This window comes from Octopus bimaculoides, chromosome 5 (assembly GCF_001194135.2).
Source record: "Octopus bimaculoides isolate UCB-OBI-ISO-001 chromosome 5, ASM119413v2, whole genome shotgun sequence".
Taxonomy (NCBI): domain Eukaryota; kingdom Metazoa; phylum Mollusca; class Cephalopoda; order Octopoda; family Octopodidae; genus Octopus; species Octopus bimaculoides.
In genome coordinates, this window is record NC_068985.1 from 122,130,968 (window position 1) to 122,156,309 (window position 25,342).

At 36.3% G+C, this 25,342-nt stretch overlaps 3 protein-coding genes, 1 long non-coding RNA gene and 1 other non-coding gene across 9 annotated transcripts in view; 2 read left to right on the forward strand and 3 right to left on the reverse strand.

The window, feature by feature from the left end:
- LOC106882138 (meiotic recombination protein DMC1/LIM15 homolog) overlaps positions 1-1,627 on the reverse strand; it is a 26,135-nt gene extending 24,508 nt beyond the window's left edge. The window contains exon 1 of one of the 4 annotated variants that reach the window (XR_001410954.2): positions 1,500-1,627. The gene's annotated coding sequence lies outside the window, so the exon portion shown is untranslated. Of the gene's footprint in view, positions 1-589; positions 647-1,499 lie in introns of those variants that run through there. The other 3 variants (XM_014932711.2, XM_014932709.2, XM_014932710.2) reach the window with 3 other exon arrangements.
- Positions 1,628-6,794: 5,167 nt separating this feature from the next.
- Positions 6,795-19,303, forward strand: LOC106882140 (NHP2-like protein 1). The gene is made up of 5 exons (XM_014932713.2): positions 6,795-6,952; positions 10,661-10,778; positions 12,827-12,930; positions 15,760-15,793; positions 18,996-19,303. The coding sequence occupies exons 1-5, from the start codon at positions 6,950-6,952 to the stop codon at positions 19,118-19,120; spliced, it is 384 nt and encodes a 127-aa protein (XP_014788199.1). The 5' UTR covers positions 6,795-6,949; the 3' UTR covers positions 19,121-19,303.
- LOC128247833 (uncharacterized) overlaps positions 17,394-25,342 on the reverse strand; it is an 8,483-nt gene continuing 534 nt past the window's right edge. Inside the window, exons 2-3 of one of the 2 annotated variants that reach the window (XR_008264153.1) lie at positions 23,063-23,301; positions 17,394-18,372 (exon numbers count right to left, since the gene is read on the reverse strand). This is a non-coding gene — a long non-coding RNA (uncharacterized LOC128247833). Of the gene's footprint in view, positions 18,373-19,094; positions 19,539-23,062; positions 23,302-25,342 lie in introns of those variants that run through there. The other variant, XR_008264154.1, reaches the window with a different exon arrangement.
- On the reverse strand, positions 23,440-23,513 carry Trnan-guu (transfer RNA asparagine (anticodon GUU)). The gene has a single exon. It is a non-coding gene; the product is annotated as a tRNA-Asn (tRNA).
- LOC106882141 (coilin) overlaps positions 23,700-25,342 on the forward strand; it is a 27,266-nt gene continuing 25,623 nt past the window's right edge. Inside the window, exon 1 of the mRNA XM_014932714.2 lies at positions 23,700-23,940. Coding sequence (XP_014788200.2) covers positions 23,711-23,940 — 230 coding nt within the window. The 5' untranslated portion in view covers positions 23,700-23,710. The remainder of the gene's footprint in view (positions 23,941-25,342) is intronic.

Here is a 25,342-nt window from a genome sequence, read left to right on the forward strand (position 1 = left end):
ATATATATGTATGTAGAAGGTTGAAAAGCAAGTCCTCGAAAACTTTTTCTGTTCCATCCTGACAGTAGACCGTCTGCTTATCGTTTATTGCATATTATATTGTATTTCAAACCATTTAAGCGAATTTACTACCAAGTTTCAATTACCGGTTGTAACTGTTCTATTTTACCGTAACACCCGTTTTATCTTTTAAATAAGCACCAACACCACACAACCTCTACCATTTTTCTTTCCTGTCCTTCCAGCTTTTACATCTCGTACCGTTTTTACCCCTTAGTTGGTCAGTTAGGCTATGAAGTTGTAATGTGCTTCAGTAGAAACGTCAACTGGTGCACAGCCTATCTTGTAAGGGATCAAAATTCAAGTCAATCTCGGCATAAATAACACGAGGCACTACATTTGTTTGGCCATCCCTCCTTTAATGCAAGACCGATGATGATTAATGATCTTCACTGATTACTAGAATCATTCTATTCCTTTCCAACCCATTGATGTGTATGGTTGACTCATTGAACGAGTCAGCCCAGCTTAGTTCACTTAAATTAACACACTCATGGCATTCCTATAAGCTGGAGTAAAAGAAAATTACCTCGTGCACCAAAATCGCAATTTCTTCGAATGTGCGTGTTTAAAGTGTCGTAGATTATGATTCTGCAATACGCGCGTGCGTGCGTGAACTTATATATACTCTTCTACTTGTTTCAGTCATTTGACTGCAGCTATGCTGGAACACCGCCTTTAGTCGAGCAAATCGACCCCAGGACTTATTCTTTGGAAGCCTAGTACTTATTCTATCGGTCTCTTTTGCCGAACCGCTAAGTTACGGGGACGTAAACACACCAGCATCGGTTGTCAAGCGATGTTGGGGGGACAAACACTGACACACAAACATACATATATATATATATATATATATATATATATATATATATACATATATACGACAGGCTTCTTTCAGTTTCCGTCTACCAAATCCACTCACAAGGCTTTGGTTGGCCCGAGGCTATAGTAGAAGACATTTGCCCAAGGTGCCACGCAGTGGGACTGAACCCGGAACCATGTGGTTGGTGTGAATGTATGAATATATGTGTAAATTACTGGCGCATTAACAGAGTTTTGGTTTGTTAGCATGCCTTTTTTCCAAAATATATCTATCGGTTTTTAGCCAACGCTTTGTGTGATAGACACACGTAAACATCGTGATTATATACGTTATTTTCGTGGACAGAAAAATACTAGCTATGATACAAAAAGTATAGCACATGTATGTATGTATGTGTGTATTTGTGTGCGTCCATAATAAAGAAATCTTGACAGAAAGAAAAATAATTAATCTTGCAAAATACCAATTGACTAAAAACAGACGACATAATTCAAAGCTGTCTGTTAAATTGAAGATTGTTTATGTTAGTATTTAAAGGGGGAAAAGTTATCATATGTCAATGAGTAGTTGAAAAGAAATAAATCATGGAATAAATTTGAAAATTTTAAATACGAACGTTTTCGAGAATTGTTATTGAATTGTTATTCACTAAGCAACTGCTTTTGTTTTCCCCTCCAAATCGTGATCGTCTGCTACTTTGAAAGTATAAACTTACGAAGTTATCGCTCTTTCGAACTGATGAGAAACATTTATAGAGTGCGCTCTCTGTTAATGCATTTGGTCATTGGTTCGCATCCCGCCAACAGGGATGAAGTATATCTTTTCGTAGTAACACTTCATTCGAATTGTCATTACATAAAGAATAAATGGATGTTGTTAAATTTCTTCCAACCACTTGAAGTTATTCTATTTTTTTTTTAAGTATTTAAATTTTAAAAAACTAAATCCATTTTACTATGTTTTTGTTACACCATAAAATATTCTACATTAAAATATAAATCCAAAATCGAAGAAAAAAGGGGGAAAAAATGAAAAACATCAATTCAATATTAAGTACATTATTTGGTCGCACACTATAAGGTTCAACAGAGCTTATTGAAGCAAGCCAACATGCTCACAACATTACTGAGGGCGAGGCTAAAGCGTTGGAATAGCCAAGCACCCTCACAGACGTCACTTGACCCCTTTGTAAAGCCTGCTGCTAACAATGACAAGAACGTTGCAATCAGCAGCCCAAATCCTCCAAACGTCTATAGGGGTGTATGTGTTAGTAAAAGGTTACCCACTTTAGTAAAGGTGTTCTTGGAGAGGTTCTGTGAGTGAGCTTTTGAGAAGCATGTGTAATGGAATATCAGAAGGCATTTTTATACAAAACGTTTTAATTTATTGAAAGATAACAAGAGCTGACAGCATAGCTGTTGTTTGTGCATGAGTCAGAGAAAGCTTTAAAACTTACGTTTGAAATATGGATTCAGTTGGAAGTCATTATAAGCTAACAGAAAAGTGATGAAAATATACTGTTCATAATAAGGCTGAGTTGTGGGCTGATGGCATTCAGAAGTTCGGGGAACAAAGTTGGTATGAATGAAATAGGCCGTTCATGATTTTTCCCATTCCTATCTTTTCTCTCCTTCTTTTCTCTCTTTCTCCTCTCTCTTCTATCTACTCATTCACAACCCACTTCTGTCTATCTTGATGTCTGTCTTTCTCACTTTATATATATATACCCATGTGGACCATTTACATACTAACTAACCGCTTAATCCATTATTTCAACATGAATGCATCATTCAAAATACTGATTTACCTGGGATTATACCTAAGGGCTTATACCTTCACAGAAGTACAGACCAACTTCCATACCCACTGGAAAAAGATGAACTATGAACTTTATTCTCCTGTCTGAATTCTTCTATCTACTTTTACTCTTTATTCTTCTATTTTATTCCTTATAAACTGTGAATTTTCCTGTCTAGAACTTTCATACAAACTCACCTTGTTTTTGATGATGGAATATCCAGTGTATGGACATGTTAGCCTCTCACTTGGGATATCCCCAAAACAGCTACCCTAATTAAATTATTATGACTTGAGATACTCATCCTGCCTTGGTTTTTGTTATCCTTTTCCTCTAATATATAACTACTAACACAGAAGCCTAATTTGGATCCCTAGCTCCAGCCTCAGCTGCGAAATTGGAACCTAACGGATGACCAACTGTAGCACTTACTCAGCATACATATTAATTTAGATCACCAATGAACTAAACCCCTCATATTCTATATATATATATATAAACTGTGTTACATTTTTGCCAGCGGTTGATTAAATTTGTTGACCTATTGGGTTTAAGAGGTGTAGTGGCGCGAAATTATGGCCGCCATTAAGGAAGTACAATCTACACATGCGCAAGGGACTTGCCTTCTCAGAAGCCCCTCGAGTGCACATGCATAGTAAAACCAGTACTTAAAGAGCTACTTTCGTTTTCTATCTCTCTTGAGTGCGATGCTTTCGACGTGACGAAGCTCTTAACCTTCCAATGCTGATTACAAGTCAACCAGCAGCTGCCAGGCTGAATAACACAGGATTTGTAAAACCAAGCATCACCAAAAATAAAACTTGTTTTTATTATGTTGTTAATTGTTCTACTGTTTCTTAATATATAATTTTGTTGAAAGGTGATAGAGAGAGACTAATGTCTCTATTGCGACTATCAACCTTTTACGGAAGCATCAGATGTAGTATGCAAGAGAGAAGACTGCATTGGTATGGTCATGTGATACATATGGAGATCAGCTACATAAAGATGTGCCAATTTCTAATTGTGGAGAGAACCTGTGGAAGAGATAGACCCAAGGTGTGGGACAAAGTGGTGAAAAATGATCTTCAGATGTTGAACCTCAGAAACGTGACAAGGGACCAAGACTTCTGACAAATTGCTGTGCTTGAGAAGACACATCAAGCTAAATAAAATCGTGGCCATACATAAAGGCAATGTCCTTGTAGCCATGTCCGCTTCCATACACACTCAAGTTGTCCTTTGTCAACACAACAATTGTTCCCAACATCCCACTTCCCCCCATCCATGATCACCACCTGTTGCAGAACCCTCGACTTTGCCTCAGATGCCTATCTGCACACTCTCCATACCTTCACATGTCTACATAGCCTTCAATTTCTCTCACCATCAATTGCTACAATCACCATTTTGCTATCTCTAAACATCTCTTGTCACACTCTTATGAAACATCCCCTATCCCCTCTGTACTCCTTAAGTTCCCTCTACTGTAGCTTGTGGATATGTCCTGATGCATCTCCAGCACCATCGACTTCTCTCTCTCTTTCTCACTCTGTCTTGCTATCTTTCCCTCTGACTCTACCTCTCCTTTCTTTTCCTACTGGAATAGCTAAGTATCTCCTCTATAGTAAGACACCTCTCTTTACCCTCCCTCTTCCAGCTGAGGGGTCTTTGTCTTGCAAGTTACTTGGTGATGGGGCCTCATAAAAAGCACTAGTGCTGGTCCCACATAAAAAGCAGCCAGTACACTGTTAAATGGTTGGAATTAGGAAGGGGTCCAGTCTTAAAAACCATGCCATAACAGACAATGGAGCTTGGTGTAGTTCTCTGGCTTACCAGTTTCTGTCACACTGTCCAACCTATGCCAGCATAGAAAATGGATGTTAAATAATGATGATGATTTAATACCACCACTCATTCGGATCGGGTTTCTAGTATGAAGTTAAGCCATGTATAATCAAAGGGTTAAGTCAATTGCATATTATTATCCTTATCACCTAAGTATCACCACAAGAATAGATAGGTTGCTGATTGTCTGTAATAATATTAATAGAATGAAAGATGTGAAAAAAAGATGTGTATGATATTTGACATTATGAATATCAATCTGAGACAAATCCACATATCTTTCAATGGCAGAGTAATATAAACATTGTTTGAGTACTGTCAGTGACTTTATTACTCTTTTTTCTATCTTAGATTGATGCTATTAATGACTAATATAATTTATATTAAAATTTTAATGGTTTGTTTAGAAAATATGTGTATATCAATGTACTGTGAGACATGGAAATTAACATTCCTTCAAACTCTTTCACAGCTTTTTTTCTACATACCCATACATACCTTAAAATATTTAGAACTTCCACTTTTCTGGATAGAGTAACACAAGGATCTGTGTTCTTAACCACTCTTTCCAACTTAAACTACATCATCATCTTTCACATCCTCAAAACTTACACACAACCTCACATTTACATCCCTACAAAATTCTTCAGATACAATTGTGTGACTACTCTCTGCATCATGATGATAATGATGCATAGTCACTGTTTTATGTTCTTTATAGTTTGCTGTGTGAAAATTGGGGTCCCAAACAGAGCTGGCTTAACCCACGACAGGTCCTCTCTGTTGACTAAATGTGATACTTGCAGGGCTGATATTCAGTCTCCTATACCAATCGTACAAAATGTATCCTCTTCTCTCTGTTATGATTGTTTGGTGAATAAACTCAGGAGCAGTAGCGTGTAGTATATAATGTATAAAAGTTCAGCTGGAAGTGATTCTGGTTGCTGATGCTGCTGAAAATCTTTATTGGGAGTATGCTTATCGTGTGTGATGTTATAGACCATTGTTGCATGGTTCTGGGCGACTGAGTGTATTATAAATGAAGCAAACTTACAAATGTTCAACAATATTTATTGAGAGAAATGATTTACTGTGTTGGCTTAAACATTAGCTATCTAGAAAAGAAAAATGAGGATACAATAACTGCTGCACATTGTTAAAGCTTAGAGAAGAGAAGTGTGCTGTCTTGTTGAATGCTATCTGTGAAATGGCCTAGCATGAAACCGGTTCGTAATGCGAAAAATGAGTGGGGACCGTTAAAACAGCCAGACTAACTGGGGCTATACATTTCTTGATAGTTTTGTGCACTGCAAAATCTCAAAAGATGTTGTCGGACATTAGGCCACTAACATTATTCCACATATCAACAGCTATTTGCAGTTGTATGTTAGTGATTGTGTCGAATATACGCGGCGAAATGTTTTGACACTTGACAGTATACAATACTTTCACTAAATAAAACAAACGTAAAAATATTGGCTTATTTGTGTTTTAAAGGACTATCATGGAACTTCCAGCTTATGTTTATATTTCCTGCTGTCAGAAGTAAAGACAACAAAACTAGTTGCTTTAATTCTCATCTCAAGATACAAAGACTCCAAGGCTTCTAAGACTTCACAAGACGAAATATATATGAATATAATTCCATATATTTATTTATTCAGGACACAAGGTATATACAGGGAAGTTCCAGGCTATAGCAAATGTGTGTTGTGAGGAGAAGAGGGATCGAAGCACGTCATATTCCATTTTCCCTACAGCATATAAACTTTACCAATCTCAGGGACTTCACTGTATAATTTTTTACCAATGCAGAGTACCACCGGTTTCCTCAATCTACTACTATAAATCATTGAAGAAAGTATTCGCTGAGACTTGTGATGGTCTGCGTGGGTAAAAATTATGAGATGAAATTCATAAGTCTGGGCAAGTTCGTATACAGGGAGAAGATGAATCAGACATTTTGTAGCTCTGCCTTCGTCCGAAAGGAAAATGTTTTTTCAATCCCACTGAAGCGTTTTTGTCGAAGGAAGCGTGTTTGCAGGCGCTCGACCGACAAAAAGTTTCCCCTCATATCATATCCTACTGATTACATTGGATAATGTAGACCTATATGTATTATATCTAAACAACAAAAAAGATCATGATGGTTACGTCTGGGATGTTTTTGATCACAGATCCGCTTGATCAGGGATGCTCTGGGGCTAAACGATAATAAATAAACGTTTCCCGGACTTCTGTAACTTTAACTCGCGTTACCCAGAAGCTTATCTCCCTTGAAAATCATAGGTGGCACAACGTGTTTCGTTTTTAAGGCAACGTTTAGAAACGGAAGTCAAACGTAAAATTAACCGAACTTCTTGGAAGAAAGTTTTGTACTGTACTTTGTAGAATTCTGTTGTTTCTCAGGAGGAACAATTATGGTAAGAATCATTATATATTTTTCATTTCAATAATTTTATTAATGATTTATGTATTAAAAACTGTACACGCCTTATTTGTTGTGTCTCCAAGTATAAGTAAATTAAATTTTATAACCAGCATGGTCACAACGGGCCGCTTTAAATGCTGTATTTATTACCTTGTACCTCAGTAATAAATAAAAGCAAAGCAAGTTCAGCCCTCCACCGCATTAGTTGATGACAAGACAAGTACCCGTGACAAACACTCTAAAAACGTTGGCATTATAGTGATAGTACATCATATTTAAGTCCACTCACCGCACAATTCGAATATATTTGTCATGCCTTTACTGTTGTATGTAAACAGTATTTCTTTTTCGGTAATTATGAAATTATTTTAGGACTTTTCGAGAGTAAGGTGTCTAAAATCCAGACATTCAAAAATTTATTAGGAAAGTATTACGTAATAGATTAATCTCGAATCGAGTAGATGAAGACCATAAATAAATTGTAGATTCCAAGCATTAAAAACGTTGCGTAGATTAGTGATGCCAGATCTAATAAATGAAGACGATACATAATAGTTTTTTAAAGTTTACACATATATAAACTGGGTATCGTAAGTTTTTTTGGAAATTGAAATTTCTAACTAGGACAATCCAGTTCATATATATATATATATATATACACACACACACGCACAGGACAGCTTTTCAAAACTCATTCATAAACCTCCATGATACCCACGTGTTACTTCAGTTACGCTCCTTTTTTCACGAATTGCCCATCACTTACTAAAATGGCCTCTTTCAATAATTTTGCATTTCTCTCTATATTTCAATTTAAGAAGTCTCTGTATTTCACACATTATATAGAAGTAAATTTCAAATAAAATTATTTGTATTGTTCAATCAGATTGTATTTTCTCTTGTCATAATGGGTTTTATTGTTAATTTCTTAAGATCTAGTGAAGTTACTGCGGTCTAGATTGTTCAAACCCAAGTCAGGCTTATTCGAGCTGATCCACAGTCTTGTTAATTTCAGTAATATATTAATTGGAATATTTTTAATAAAATATTTATTCGTAAATAATAGCTGGAAATCATTTGATTCTTGTTTGATCAGCGTGAAACGAAAATCGCAGTGAAATTTTATTCCTTATGTTAAAATACCAATTGCGAGTATTAATTTGAAGTAACTGCTTGTTATTACCGCGTGTTTGTAATATTTCAAATTGAAGAAGGAAACTTCTGAAACCTTTGTTTTCCTTTCCATATTAAAATGAATAAATAAATATATAAAGGTCCCAATGTTGGCGCTTGATCTGCTAGAAATTACTGTCAAATTTCTCTCAAATCGCACATTATAATTTTCAAAACCTAAAAGACATTGGATGATAACTGTCCCTGACATATTCCCTGAAAGAATATGGGTTGATCTTCGATGGAAAACTTTCTGCTTGATTTCGGTTAAGTTGGCTCTATGAATATTTCATTACATTTCTCAATACATTGATGGGGGACCGTTTCATGTCGCCCGATGATCCAGTTACATACTTTAGCCGTCTTTTGATTCGGGACCAATAGGCCTCAATGTGGTTCGTGCAAGCGCCAGCTTCAGAGTCGACGAAATTCTTTGAATGGTTAACCGTTCTGTGAATGTAACCCAGCTGTTGTAAGTTCCTATAGCTGGCCCATTTGTCTGTATGTAACACATTTTCGATTATAACAGCTTCTAGTGTTGCTGCGTTTCTGTCGGGTACACGCTGTAGAAATCCTTTTTTCCACAGTGTCATAGCACCCGACAAGCCACGTTTGATGGCCTTTTCTCCCTACGTGTCTCTTACATTTAAAGAGCTTGCTCTCATCTATTTCTACCTCATGACCTGGACCACCGAGCGGAGCTTTGTCTCGAAGCATCTTCCCCGAACACACTTCTCGACAAAACTCATACCACTGGATCGCGGTTTTGTTATCTACTCCGGTATATAAAGCCGCAATCGATATAGGTGCCTCGAACACGAAATGGAAGACAATGTGAAATATTTTCTGTAAGGACAACTTTGACTTTTCCATAAAAGTCTTTGTCCTTTTAGAGATATTTTTCTTACAATTTCCGCACCGACACACAAATCCATCCACCGATCTGGCCGACGTCTCCAAAGTCATATCGTGTGTGCAAACACGTTTTACTGGTGGCAAATAATGCCGTTGGTTTTCAAAAACTCTATTATTCCTTTTGTTTTCGCAAAAAAAAAATTTCCGTTAAAAGTGAAAAATGAAAAAAATGAGGAGGGGGGATTTAAATTTTGAAGTTGCGATTTTTGAATATTTTTTCGGAGTCTCCATAGCCTAAAACGTGGGATTCCGTAAAAAATAAAATTTAAGGGGTAAGGGTTCCATTAACATATCCTCCATCTGGACCGTCCTGTAATGTCTTCTAAGTAAGGAGTAGAGCATTTCAACCCATTTCTGTAAAAGTTTGTTGGTTGTCGAATTTGCTGCAAGGCTTTCAAAAGTTTATAATTGTTGAAGATTCTGTAGTGTCTTCTGGGTACAGATTATCTTCTTGTTACCAATAGCAATCAGAATCATATCATTAAAGGAAACAGTGTTGCAATCTGTTCGGTTTTTTGTGTTGTTATCCAGACCTGAGACAACTGGGAAAAAAATGAAGCAAGCATATTCCGTTGGATGTGCAGTATATTGTGTGCGTGAAAGACTTAGTACAAAATGTGCTGAGAGAAAAACAGGTTATTAGAGGAGACTGAATGTGTGCAAAAAAGAAGACTGCATTGGTATGGACATGTGGATGAGAACAGCGATATAAAGAAATGCCTATCACTTGATTTGGGTGGAACTTGTAGAAGAGGGAGATCCAGGAAGATGTGATGGAATGGTGAAGACTGATCTCAGGACCTTAACCCTTTAGCATTCAGATTACTTTAACAAACGTAATGCTTATTTATTCACATTGTTTTGAATTAATCATTCATTATCTCATAGTTTCAAGATTTCAATGATGTGATAGTTTTATTCTTAGACTGGGGTAAGTAGGAAAGATTGGATTTGGTCAGTTTGAACATAAAACAAGTAGAATATTGTCAACTGGTTAAGCCTCATGGAGGAGATGACTGGCAATATGCAGTTCTCAAGAAGACCCACCCAAAACCGAGTTCTGACTGTACTGTGTGTATAGATATATATGTGCAATTAGGCCCTTCACCCGATTTCCATCTGCTTCAACACACAACCAGACACTCTTCTTGTCACCAACTCTCACCTGTTTCCAACCAAGGTAACTCCCTGTGACCAGACATTTTTTTGTGGAAGATTGGAAATGAAGGACTCTGCTTGCATGACATTGACATTTGTTTACAACTCTCAGGCGAAGTGAAGGCAAGGAAACAATGACACACATACTTCTACATACACACACGCTCTTTGAGTTTCTGTCTACGTAATCTACTCAAAAGGCTTCAGTCAGTCTGTGGCTATAGTAGAAGACATTTTCTCTAGGTGCTATACAGCGGGACTAAACCCAAAACCATGTGGTTGAAAAGCAAATTTCTTATTACACAGCCTATGGATGGGTATTAAAAGTGGAGGAAGGGAGGAATCAGTTTCTGTATATTGAATTTTTATATGAAAGGACTTTTGAAATTTTAATTAATATACAAATTAAGTAATGAGATTATAATTTTTCTCACTTGTTATTTTTCATTTTTAGACTGAAGAAGTAAATCCTAAAGCCTATCCCTTATCGGATCCTCAGTTAACTCATAGCATTTTGGATCTTGTACAACAGGCCTCAAATTACAAGCAGTTAAGGAAAGGAGCAAATGAAGGTGAGTTTTTAATTGGAAATATGTGATTGACATGTCAAAGTTTATAATTGAAACATATTACAACAATATATTTTTAGTTTATATTTAGGGATTATTGCAGTGAATAAAGCAAGAAAATATGTCACACTAATTTTTAATGTTAATTTAGGGCTAAGTCAGTCCTCTTCAAGGAGACTTGTGATCAAAGACTTCCAGTTATGACAATTCTGTTTTGTTTTTTTCCTGTTATAATTTAAGATTGCATTAATTGATGTGTCCTTTTCATCTTTAAATGGTAAGCATTTGAAGAGTGTTTTACTTATTTTTAATAGGTCAAATGGTGGTTGAGGCTTTTTCATTTGCTAAAAAAATTGTGTTTTAATTAAGAAATATAACATGAAATTAGAAATAGAAGTTAAATAACATGACTATATATGAAATAGTCCTCAAAATTTGTCTGCATAGGCAAAGTAAGAAAATAGATATATTACCAAAAATAAAAAAAAGAATTTTAATATAACTAATGAGAGAATATGAAATGGTATTCATGCACAACTTAGTTGATGTCTGGGCTCTTTCAGAATTCTTTAAAGTGCAAATATGAAGCTTCAATTTCAAATTTAGACTTTGCATAAATGTGTTTTGCATTTGAAATAAAATAATTTTTTTAAGGTTTAGAAAAGACAATTATTTGAGTATTTATAATGCCTGGCATCAAGTTAAACTTGGGACAAATTTTCAGTGCAGGAATTTTGCAAGCAACCAATGTAGAGATCTTACATACACATACTAGCTATTTAGTTACAAGATTACAGGGTCTAGGCAATAAAGACAATGATATACCAGTTCATGAAGCTCTATGTAAGTTCTATGATAACTTGCCTCTGTAAATAGCAGTATCATAAAAAAAAAAAATAATGAATGTGTCATTAGCCTACAATTCTCAATTCAGCTTTTCCTCCTGTAAATGTGACCTGTAGAGAATTTGTATCCCGTTGATTTTCTCTAGAATTCAGTATATTATATGATCCCGATCATTAAAAGTCAAGTGATTGGATTATCTGGCAACAGGTAAATCATAGAGCTATGATAAATGAAGTAATTCAAATATTGCAGAAATCAAAGCCGGAGGTATCGTCACTTTAGCCTTAAAATTGGCGCATTGGTTATCTGTTTAATCTGACTACTTGATTAACTTTTAACTGTAATCACTATATTTGTCCATATTCCACAAGAATTGACTACATGGGCTTAAGAGAATTAGGAGTGGAAAAATTATTTAATAGCAGCAATGATGCATAAGTTAGTATGCAGTCATAAAGATGAAGGATGGGACCAGTATTGTATTTGAATAGAAGATTGAGTGCATCAGGAGTTAGTACTAGGCCTACAGACTATTTGTATTTGAGGGTTTGCAATTGGTGGTGGGGGGGGTTATCTGGGAATTATTCTATGCGCACAATCTAACATTCATAACGAAGAGATGACGAATAGGTGGAACAGGCACAGGCAGCCCTTTTTTTTTTGTTTTTTGAGAAGTGGGCTGCACTACTAAAACAATAAATACAAGGTAATTTTTCATTGGACATTCCATTCAGAAAGTCCCATGGGCTGGAGTTTGCCCATGACTGAAGTAGAAAAAATATATAGAGATAAAAATATGAAATTGAATAGGCGAATATTAGAAAGAGGGAAGTGATGGCAAGTGAGCAGTAACAGGAAGGTGGCAGTGTTGTGGCTTGATTTAATAATGTGAGAGGATTATTAACTAGTGCAATTGCTACAGTTTGGTGTAAGCTGTGTATGGAGGGAATACTGAACTGGATCTTGGGAATGACATGAAAGTGGAGGGTGTGAAAGCATTTTGTTGCCTTTCAATAAGCTTTTGTGAAAGCTTGTTGTAAGCAGAAAGTGAATAAGACTGGAACCCAGTTGCTAGAGTAAGGGACACAAGGAAGAGGTTCTGGAAACTGAGTACTGTGGTAAGAAAAGGGCGTATTGCTGAAATCATTGAATTAAATGCTTTATACCATAATAAATTGTTTTAATGTTTTAAATTATTTTTACAGTCACAAAAACTCTTAACAGAGGAATATCAGAGTTTATAGTACTTGCAGCAGATGCAGAACCTTTGGAAATATTACTTCACCTTCCTTTACTCTGTGAAGACAAGGTCAGTGTCAGTTTTTATATCTATCACAAAGCTCTTTTTTTGGAAAAGAGTGGCCATATAAATTGACTTCTTGTGTTATAATACATGTTTTTTCTCATTGCCTTTGAAGTTGGGTTTGTCTTTCAACACTAAATTGAAATGTGATACACCATTTCTGTTTGGTAAGGTTCCTGAAGCTGATTTAAAACTTAAATCAAGCAATGTTCTAGAATGTAGCACCTAACTCTTCTTGTTTCAGTCTCTCTAATTAGGAAAGAAAAAATTTATATCTGCTCTGCTTTAAGAAACAGAATGAATTAAAATTATTTTAAGAGCAAAAATAAAAATGTGTTCAAATTTCCAGATCTGTATCACTCAAAGTAACATTTTGCTGGTTGTCTTCACATAGTGGTGTTAAAAGAATCTGTGGAGCTATAAAGTAGACACTCCTTTCTTGGTTCCCTCACATAGCCAGTTCAGAGAGAATAAAAGAAATTGACACTAGTATTTTACTGGTATGTCATTTGCTAACCCCTGAAGGGAGAAAAAAAAAAGAAAATTTGCTTCTCTACGATTTAAACTTAGTGCACAGAGAGCCAAAATGAATACTGTAATGTATTCTTGTTGACATGCTAATGCATGTCATTTTGCTGCACAGTCAGCTTTTATTGATCATATATTAATGAAGTGCAAAAGGGTTAAGGTATTAGATTACTGACTTCGTAATCAATAAGTTGACTCTACAGCTATTGGATTATACACTTAACAATCAAACTAGCTTTGCCTACTCAATCTAGTTTTATCTGTCTGAATAAAAATAGGTTCAACTCTTTTTGTTTAAATGGTTAGCCATAATAAAAGCAGTTGCTCTTATATTTTTCCATTCAAACATGGAAAAATATATGAAAAGCAATAAAAGAAAAATAGTAAAGCAGTTTATTATATACTTTTTGTTGAGTTAAACTGTACACCAAATATGATGTCATTCTTAACCACTTATCAAGCTTGGAAGAACTGAACAGTTCTGCTGTATCTATCAATGTTCTTAACATATTGGTGAAAACCATATATTTGGCTGTAGGGGAACATGCCATTTGCTCTTTGTGTCAAGTATCTAGGGTAAATCAGTCTATTCTTCAGAATTCCATGCACAAGAGCAGTTGAACTTGGCACTGTAACCTAAAGAAACATGAATTGCAATGAGTCACTCCCACCCTATGAAGAGTATTTTATTCAGGGTCCAACCTAGTTCTAGTGATAGTTTATAAATGCCTGGTCTGAGCAAATTGTTTTGTTCCTTACCAATTCAACCAATCATATTCTGTGGAAGTTGGTGAATATTCTTGCTTGTAACTAGTCAAACACTCTTTGTTTAGGGTGCTTGAGTGAGAGCAGTAGCTACATAGAAATAAATTCTACAGTGAAAAACTGAAACTTCTTTCTACTGGTCTTAACCCTTTTGCTACCAATCCAGCTGAAACTGGCTCTGAGTACAAATGTCTTGTTTTCATAAGTTTTGAATTAAAATCTTCCCCCAAACCTTAGTCACAATTTATATTCCAAAAACTAGCTGAATGATAACTAAGTTATTTTACTAAATTCTTTGTTGTATTTAAAGTAATTGAAAGAAACACAGAGCATCTCAAAATAAATACAGTGACGAAAGGGTTAAGCAAGTGACAATAAAACACACAAACCACTAAAATTGTGATGATGCAGGTCACATCTTTCATGGCTTGCAGACATTGAATATCTCTGTTGCTTTGTCAATCTATTGCTTGGAGAATTAAGAAAACATTCTGCACAAACTGAAATCATATTGGCTATGAGCAATGATTAATACACTGGACACAACAAACCCTGAGCTAACAAAGTAACAGTGATCTTGGAGGTGCAAAGAAAATTGGTTCAGGCTTCTGGCACTATTTCATTTCTCACATGTTGATATGTGGTGATACAACAGTAACTGCTCCTGCCTCAATTTGTGTTTTCATGATCTAAATTTTATATTGATTTTTTTGTGTGCTAGCATAGGTTGACCAGGACTTAAGTCTAGGATCAGATGAACTTCCTGGTACCAACCCTTGTTTTCAAGTAAAGAACTTATATTGGTCTTTGCATATTGAACTGCTAATCTGTGGAAATGCCATTGTTGCCCAAATGGTGTCAGTGTGAAGCCACATTGAGACATGGACACACATATGTGAATATATGATTTTTCATCGTTTTAACATATACTTATCTATGTTCGCATGGATTCGGCAGATTTTCTATGGCCAGATGCTCTTCCTGCTACCAACCTTCACCTGTTTCCATGTATGGTAATATTTCCCTTTGACCAGACATCTTTTCACATATTGGAAATGAAGGACACCACATGCATGACAGTGCTACTTGGTTGCTATTATCATGTAATATCAAGGCAAGGAGATAGTAACATACACAGGCTTCTTTCACTTACTGTCTACCAAATCCAATAATCCAATCACGAGGTTTTGGTTGACCCAAGACTAGAGAAGACTCTTGCCCAAAATGCCATGCAGTGAGACTGAATTCTGAACCATATGTTGTTGGAAAGCAAACTTACCACACAACCTTACCTGTATGCATGCTTGCACATTTATGTCTAATACAGGCTTCGATGCAGTTTTTGTCTACTAAATTTCACTCACCAAGCACTGGCTAACCCAAGGCTACATGCCCAAGGTGTCACACTAGGATCAAACCCAAAACTACATCAGATTTTTTGACCACACAGCCATGCCTGCTTCTCACAACACCCATCTTGTTCTTTTTTATCTTACTAAATGTTGATTTAATTAATAAGTTCATTTTTTCCTTTCCTTCCAGAATGTTCCTTATGTATTTGTACGGTCTAAACAAGGTAAGGGCAATACCTTTCGTTATTTTTATTATTGGATCCAATCACTTGATGTCATTTGGCTTCTAAATATGAGACAGTATCACTGGTGATCAGTCAGTTGAAAGGACAGGAATTGTATATTGCGAAGATTCTTGTGTTGCTTGATATCACTACTACCTTTAACCTCAAAAGTGGCTGGCCGTTACCTGTTTCCTCATCACTTTATCAACATTTGCACTGCAGATTATTTTATAAAGTCAACACACTCTTGTATCAATCTTTCCTCTGCCAGACTTATTTTCAGTCACCTTGTTTTGTCATCACCTGCTGAGTTATATTGCCTTGAATGAAAGGGTACAACAATAGAGTAGTGAGAATCCTTTTATACTGTGAGGTACCAAGCAACCTCACTAGTGCTGATGCTACAATGAAATGCATTAAATACTCTTTGTAAAGTGGTTGTCAAACAAGCAGAGTTTATGGTTAAGCGGACTCTTTAGTCTGTCAAGAACATGGCAATCTTTCTAGTATTGGTATCACAATTGAATGTGCCCAGTATACTCTGTTAAGTGGTTGATGTTAGGAAAGATGTTAACCAAGCCCAAAAGAGAACACACAGATGAGATGTAGTCTTCCAATCATCTAGAAGGGCAGTAACTCCATATAAGAACTGGATCTTTTTTAAAACGGGGGCCACATTTTTCATTAATGAAACACTTTGAAACTTGGAACACTGGTAGAATGTGTCATATAAAACATCTTTTTCTCTTAGTCTTCTTTAAAAAAAAAGAAATCCATAAATTATTCCATGTTAAAGTTGTCATATTTCTGTAATTTCAACCAATCACTGACGTCCATTCAGCCGATATACATTAAGTGCCGACTACATAAACAAACGATTCTGAAACAATTAACCCTAACCCTAACCATAGGGTTAGGGTTAAAGCAAATTTAAAATGAAAAAAGCAAATAAAACGAAGGTATGGAGATTAAATACGCTTTACATCGCTTAATGAGCCAAAGGAGTAAAGGTAAACAACTGAATACTTGTCAGTGATTGGTTGAAATTATCGAAATAAGACAATTTTTTACATGAAATAAATTTGAATACAAAAATATTCTTCTGTTCTATAACACAAAATAGATAAGTATACGAAGTTTGAAAGTCTTTCGGTACCAAAAACACTACGTAAAACATTAATGAAAAATGTGGCCCCCGTTTTAAAAAAGATCCTAAGAACTAGCTTAGACTGTGACAGCCCATCCAACCCATTTCACTGTAGAAAGTGGACTTAAAATGGTGGTGGTGAATGGCCTTAAATTAAAATGATTTTGTGGAGTGAAAAGTATATTGCAGTGTTAATGCAGAAGAACAAAAAAGAGATTTGATTTACAAAATTAATGTACATAGGTGCAGGAGTGGCTGTGTGGTAAGTAGCTTGCTTACCAACCACATGGTTCCAGGTTCAGTCCCAATGTGTGACACCTTCTGCAAGTGTCTTCTATAGCCTTGGGCTGACGAAAGCCTTGTTATTGGATTTGGTAGACAGAAACTGAAAGAAGCCCGTCGTATATATATATATATATATATACAGGGGTTGGACAAAATAATGGAAACACCTTAGAATTTCAAATAAATTTTATTTTAATATGGGGTAGGACCACCTTTGGCAGTAATTACAGCTTGAATTCTATGAGGTATGGACTTGTACAACGTTTGAATTATTTCCAAAGGAATTTTTGTCCATTTTTCAGCTAAAACAGTCTCCAGTTCTTATAGTGATGATGGTGGAGGATATTGACTCCTTACTTGATTTTCTAAAATGCATCATAAATGTTCAATAATATTGAGATCTGGGGACTATGGTGGCCAGATAAGATGTTCAACTTCACTAGAATGTTCCTTGTGCCATTCAGTAACAACTTTAGCTGTGTGAATTGGTGCATTATCATCCTGAAAGATTGCGTTTCCCTCCAGAAACAGTTCTGCAACCATAGGATGAACTTGATCAGATAAAATACTTAAATAGTCCTGACTATTAATTCTGCCATGAAGGGAAACCATTGGGCCGGCGGATTTCCAAGATATAGCCCCTCCCCCTTCCCGATCATCACAGATCCTCCTTGATGTTTAACAGTTGGAAGAAGGCAGTCTGGGTCAAATGCTTCTTTTGCCTGTCTCCACACATATACTCGGCCAGTGGTCGGAAATAAGGTAAAAGATGACTCGTGCAAGAAAATAACATTCTTCCACTGTTCTAGGGGGCCAGTTCTGTAGGTTTTTACTTCACTCTAAACGCTTTGCAACATTTGTTTTTGAAAGTAGTGGTTTTCTGATTGCAGCCCTTCCAAGAAATCCGAACAATTTGTGTAAGAGTCCAACAGTCCCTATCTGACAGTTTTGGTTTTCTTCCGGAGTCTTGTTTTGATGAGGTTTTCCCTTTTTCTCAAAGGCTGTCATTACTTTTGAGACAGCAAACATTTCGGTTGTTTTCGTTACGCTAGGCCCTGCCATACAAGCACCAACAATTTAACCTCTTTGAATGTCCGATAGATCTGTCATTTTAATGAATTATGATTACTTTTTTTTCTGATGATATCTGAAAAGAAACAGCAATTTTAGCAAAACATATTAAGTGACACTAATAATTAATCAAAAAACAAAAATAAACAAGCTTTTATCAGTTTTATAGATATTTCAAAATTATAATGCTAGATGTTTCCCTTATTTTGTCCAAGCCCTGTATGTATATGTTTGTGTGTCTGTATTTGTCCAACCATCATCACTTGACAACCGATGTTGGTGTGTTTGCGTTCCCATAACTTAGCAGTTCAGCAAAAGAGGCCGATAGAATAAGTACTAGGTTTACAAAGAATAAGTCTTGGGGTCGATTTGGTCAACTAAAGGTGGTGCTCCAGCATGGCCACAGTCAAATGACTGAAACAAATAAAATAATAGAATGCAACTGGGTGCTCAACTTGCAGTTGGAGCACATTTTCTCTTTTAACAAGGTGTTTATATCCTTAGGAGTTCGGTACATCACTCGCAATAGTCGGCCTGAATTCATTATTTTTTTCAATCAATAGCTTATCACTTTAACAGCTCAGCCACTGTAATAATCTTATGTTGTGATCATGCATACTTTTATCATTATAGGTATTAGAATTTCTTTGTCAACCATCTTTTACTTAGATACTTACCTCTTTTTCTTTATGATTGCAGCTCTTGGACGTGCTTGTGGTGTATCAAGATCTGTAATCGCTTGTTCAGTGACAGTTAATGAAGGTTCACAGCTTAAATCACAGATCCAGGCCATTCAGCAAAATATCGAGAAACTATTAATTTGAGATGCCAGTGTTTCAGAGAAATGGACTGAACTGTTTGATTCTCACTTGAATTTTTTTTTTTTTTTTTTTTCTCTCTCAATCAATCTGGAGATTAATTACAATTTCTTCAGAATATTCATTCATTCATTCCTATGAAATTCATGTACAGTTCTACTATTTAATAAATTTTAGAAAGAAAATCTTTGTTCTTGTTTTGTCCATCATTATTGTTAAATGATATAAGATGATGACCCAGCAGAAACATTAGCATATCACATAAAAGGTATAGCAGCATTTCTTCTGGCTCTTAACTTCATTTAAATGCCACTAAGGTCAACTTTGTCTTTCATCCTTTCAGGTTCGATAAAGTAAAGTACCAGTCAAATACTAGGTTGATGTAATTGGCTTTTCCCCTTCCCTCAAAATTGCTGGCCTTTTGCTAAAATGAGAAAGAATTATTGTTAATCCTTTTCACTACAAAATTAAATTTCATGGTTATTCCAGTAATGATATTAAATAACTACCAAAAATAAAATTGGTGTTTACTGCATTGCTTCAATAAACTTTATATCTCAACCGAAAATAGTTTCATACATGACATTCTTCAACAAAAGACAGATTGGTATATAAAACTGCTTTCTGCTGTAAAAGGGTGTTAAACTAAATAAGGATCAGTCTGTGCTGGGGTTGTTCAGTCTATTTATTATCAAAGTTGCACATTGATCATGATAGAGAATGCATATCTTCTAGATTTAGTTACAAGTCTCCTTGACTCTTCAGGACATTGGGTAAGATTGTTGCAAAACAGATGACAGCTTTCTAAAATGCTTCTAGCTGAGGGTTGGTTCCAGCAGAGTTGCATAGCTCTAGGCAATTTTGAATTATTTTTTATGGTACTATCTGAAGGAAGATTGTCTATGGCCCTCTCATGTACTTGGCAATACTGGTAAAGACCATACTTTACTGTCTAGGTCTAACAACACTGAAGTATGATTGCTCCATCATCAAGAGTATTTTTTAAATACAAGATTGTTTTGAATCGGATTTAATCCGTTAATAGTTTTTTTGCTCACTGCAGTATGTTACCAATGACTTATTGGTCTTCATGCAGAGTATTCCTTGTTACGTAGATATTCCATTGTCTCCACAGCTACTCTGATCTGTTTACAGCAGTGCTTGGAAGGAAGGTGTGTAGCGTGTAATTATCGCATTGACCATGAGAGAAAATTGTCATGGCGATACCTGCTCAGAAGCCTATGCAAAATTGCAGAGAGTGTCTGAGTTGTGTACAAGTGGTTCAGACATTTCCAAGATGGCCAAAAAAAATGTGTATATTGACGAATGTTCTGGGAGACCTGCAATCAACAGAACTGAGAAAAAGATCACAGCTGTGAGGGGGAAATCGTCGAATAACCATCTGTGAGTTATCAGAGAATGTGTAGATTAGTTATGGTCCAATTCAGACCATTATCACAAGATATGGGTATGAGGCACGTGTCTGCTAGGTTTGTGCCAAAACTTTTCAGCTGACCAAAAGGGCACTCAGGTTTCAGTTGCACAAGATTGCCTTAGTTATATTGAGAATGGTAAAAACTTTGTATATGCCTCTGAGCAGTTATCACCAAACTTTTGGCAAAATTTGATGTAGATTCTTTGCTCAACTTTCTCTGTCATGGTCAATGCAATGATCACACACTACACACCTTCCTAACAAGCACTGCTGTAAACAGTGGAAGTGAGCTAAAACGTTAAAACTTAGTGCACAGCAGAGCAGAGTTCAAAATCAATCTTTGCCAAGCAGTTTTACTCTGCATACTTTAGCTTTGTTACTATGGCAACATTCCAGATACTTATTGATCAGACCACATATGTATGTATACAGTGAGAGACAGATTTCATCATTTTCAGCATCATCATCATCATATAGTGTCTGTGTTGTATGCTGGCATAGGATGGATGGTTTGACTGGATTCCAATTCTGAAAACTGCACCTTGTTCCAATGCCTTGTTTGGCATGGTTTCTACAGCTAGATACCATTCCAAGCATCAACCACTTCACAGTGTGCACTGGGTACTTTCTTCATGGCACCAGCACTAGTGGGGTTACCATGCAGCTTGCAAGACTGAGTGGAGCTACATTATTGAGAGAGATGGCTTGATGCAAGGGATGACGGGTTAACATATGGGAGAAGTGGTTAGAATAGAACAGGTTTCTTACTGTCAAGGAACTACACAACTACTAATATTATAGAAGAAAGGGTGGAGCTGTTAAGAGAGATAAAATAGTAGTGTTGATCTATCATGGTGGACCCTCAACATACAAAGTGAGAGTGGGTAGAGGTTACCAGAGTGATGGTTAGTGAAAGGAAATGGTGAGAAGGTGAATATAATGAAGAACAAGTGTTGAGGGGTAATAAGTATGAAAGATAGGGGAAATAGTGGAAAGGAGATGACTGACAAGGCAGAGAAGGATGGGTAAAAAGCAATAGGAAAGTAATAATAGAAATAATTCTTTCTGAAATAGGCACAAGGCCTGAAATCTGTGGAAGAGAGAGGGCTAGTTCATTACATTGACCCTAGTATTCGACTGGTGCTTATTTTATTCACCTCAAAAGAATGAAAGGTAAGATTGATGTCAGAGACATTTAAGCTAAAATAGTATTAACATATTCAGACAAATACATAAAAACACCAAGACTAACAAATATATATAACATACAGAAAATATCACTACTGGGCACTGCACACATCCTATGTAAAACACTTTCAATACAGTAACAATAACAACAAACCACAGCACATACCCAAGGCACACAGGGCTCCACTCAGTAGTGCAGTGAAAGCATGTGATGAAAATAAGACTATTGAATAACAATAATAATAATAATTCTTTTATTAGGTACAGGGGCTTCAATGGAGGGGACATCACAAAGACAGACAACAATTTGTGTGGGGATTTACATAAAGGATGGGGAGAAAGAAATGGAAAAGACAGTGAAATGTGACAAAAGTATTTAGAGTATACAAAGCATGTGACAACATGAATGATGCAGTCTTCCTAATATAGAAGAAATTCCAAGAAGGGCCAGTCAAGACTTCCACAAATCCAGTGCATCAATGCTTACCAACTCTCTAACTCTCTCCTCAAACCTTGCTCTTGTTTCTTCTTCCTTCAGTTTCCACACCTTTCTCCTCTCAGCCTTTCCCTTTCTCACATGCTTCTTAACTTTCCTCTTATCCAAGTCAGCAACCACCAACCCGTGCTGTAATTTCCCTGGTATTGTCTTCACATCTCTCAAATTTTTTCTCCTTTTCCTGCCAACCAACATGAATCAATCTCTGTCTCATTCCCTCCTCCAATGATGACAACGAGGATAAGCATAATAATAATAATAATAATGGTTTCAAATTCTGTCACAAGGGGGAGGGAATAAGTCAATTAGATCGACCCAGTGTTCAACTGGTACTCATTTTATTGACCCTGAAAGGTTGAAAGGCATAGTCAACCTTAGTGGAATTTGAACTCTTGTATGCAGCATACATCAACACATCTCCATTCAAGCATCTCTACAATCTCACTAGACCCACCTTTCAATGTGCCTGCATTGACAGTGCCAACTCAAAAAAACTGGGAAAGGTTTGTGGGAGGAGGCATGGGGAGGGAGATGTTATTCAGTGCCTGAAAAGAAGAAAGAAAATATATAATGACCAGTAGACAGGGAAGATGATGTGTGGTTGGGTAGGTTTAAAGAGCATGGGCAGGCATAGAGGATGAGGAGAGGTAGAGATGTATATAGGTGGAGAGAGAGTTACTTAGGTGGATCAGGAGGTTGATCAATGTGAAATAGGGCTGGAGAGACCAGTATTAAGAATAAAGATTGACTACTATGTTAAATAGTTCTGCGTAGAGAGAAAGATTAGTGGTATCAGAGAAGAGCTGGTAAAGTATGTAGTTCTACTTACATTTAAATACAGCAGCAGAATATTTCAGTTAGGGAGGGATTTCTTGGGGGAGGAAATTGAGGAAGAGGGCTCTGTTGTAGGTATATATAATATATTGTGCTTCCAGAATCTTAGTCTTGTTGAGAACTGCATATCATCAGTTATCCTGCTCCTTTGTAATTAACTGTGATGTCCAAGATTAATAAGAGGCTTGAGCTCACTGTTGTCTCATAACTTCCTGGATTTCTCTCTTCCATAAGCTGAAATCAAGCATTAGTGTTTATACATCATAGATCAGAATAACAAAGATAGATGTTTAAAAACCGACTACACATCATAGAAAAACTACTAAAGAATAAGCACTATGCAAGAGCCAAAGTAAAAAAAAAAAAGACCTGCGTCCCTGGGTGGGCTCGAACCACCAACCTTTCGGTTAACAGCCGAACGCGCTAACCGATTGCGCCACAGAGACAACAGCAACTGCGGGGATAAAGTTTAATTATATAAATAAATATATACTAAAGATGATTAAATTATCATTATTTATAAATCAAATTTTATTTTTAATTATATTAAAAACATTCTAACACGTTTTAAAAGGTAATATGCGAAAAGCCAAAATAATGTAGAACTCTTCTTTTTCCTGAGAGTAAGTAAATATATGTGAATATGGCGCTATATCCAAGTACACGAATTTCTCTCAAGTTCAATGATATCGATAATTATCAATGTTGGTTTCTCGTGGATCATCAGAAAATGCCTTGTGTGAATCACTTACAACAACAGATAAATAGCAGGTTTTATAATAACGTTAAAGGGAAAATTATTCTCACGTTAAAAGGAAGTTTAATACCGCCATGGGAATCGTCTTTAATTTTTCGTGATGATGATCAGATAGTGTAAGTTAAACTTAAGATTATTTTTTTATATTAAGCTCTTGTAAATCAGTGATGCGCAATCCTTTCCAGGTGTTCCACAAAATTCATGAAGAAAACTTCATAGATCACCAAATATAAATTTACTTTTAATTACATTATGGAACATAGAACATCAAATTCGCCTTGGGCCATCTTAGGCTTTCAGCTACCACTGGTTCACATGGACCACATTGTGCGTTGTCATAGACACTGAGTATTGACACAATGAGAGAAGGGAGTAGATTAACCTTTATATTCCAATCGTAAACTTAAAAGACAAAACAGGCAGAAACAAGAATAAACAATGAACGTTAATAAATGTTCGGAAGAAACAATAATGCCTCACACACACACACGTGTGTGTGTAGTGGTGTTAAATGTACAGAGTACATAACTATGGAAGTACGGTTTACACTTCTCCAGGATCTTCCACTTCATGTTGTACTTGGTGTAAAACGTGTAAACTGTACTTCAATAGCAACGGGAAGTGCTATTTGTTTTTTACAGAATCCCCCATTTTCGAGTATGGAGATTTTGATTCTGCAAAAAAACGGCATTTTAAAATTTTAATTTCCCCTCCCTAATTCTTCAATTTTTTTTGGCGAAATACGTAGAAAAATACGGAGAGTAATCTCCATTAAAAAAAAAAAACGGTCAAACTTAAGCGTTTGACCTGGTGACAAAAATACAAAAACTTAGTCTAATAGGTGTAAAACAACTTGCTGGGAACAAATGTGAAGAAAAAAATGCGCGCTCGCAAACGGGGGTGAGAGGGCTCGGAACATTCACATCGGAGCCAAGAAACAAAAGAAAAATAGTGTAATAGATGTAAAACAACTTGCTCTGAAAGAATATCAAGAACACACACGCACATATATATATATGTGTGTGTGTGAATATGACGCTATATCCAAGCTCTGTATACATATATATGTGTGTGTGTATACACACACACATATATGTATATATATATATATTGCCTTTTAGGCATAACTACAGGGTTTTACCCCCAGGCATGACCTCCCAAAGTCTGGGGGGTAAAACCCTGTAGTTATGCCCTCTTTTACTTGTTTCAGTCATTTGACTGTAGCCATGCTGGCGCACCGCCTTTACTCGAGCAAATCGACCCCGGGACTTATTCTTTGTAAGCCTGGTACTTATTCTATCGGTCTCTTTTGCCGAACCGCTAAGTGACGGGGACATAAGCACACCAGCATCGGTTGTCAAGCAATGCTAGGGGGCAAACACACACACACACACACACATATATATACATATATACGACGGGCTTCTTTCAGTTTCCGTCTACCAAATCCACTCACACGTAAAAGCACCCACTACACTCTCTGAGTGGTTGGCGTTAGGAAGGGCATCCAGCTGTAGA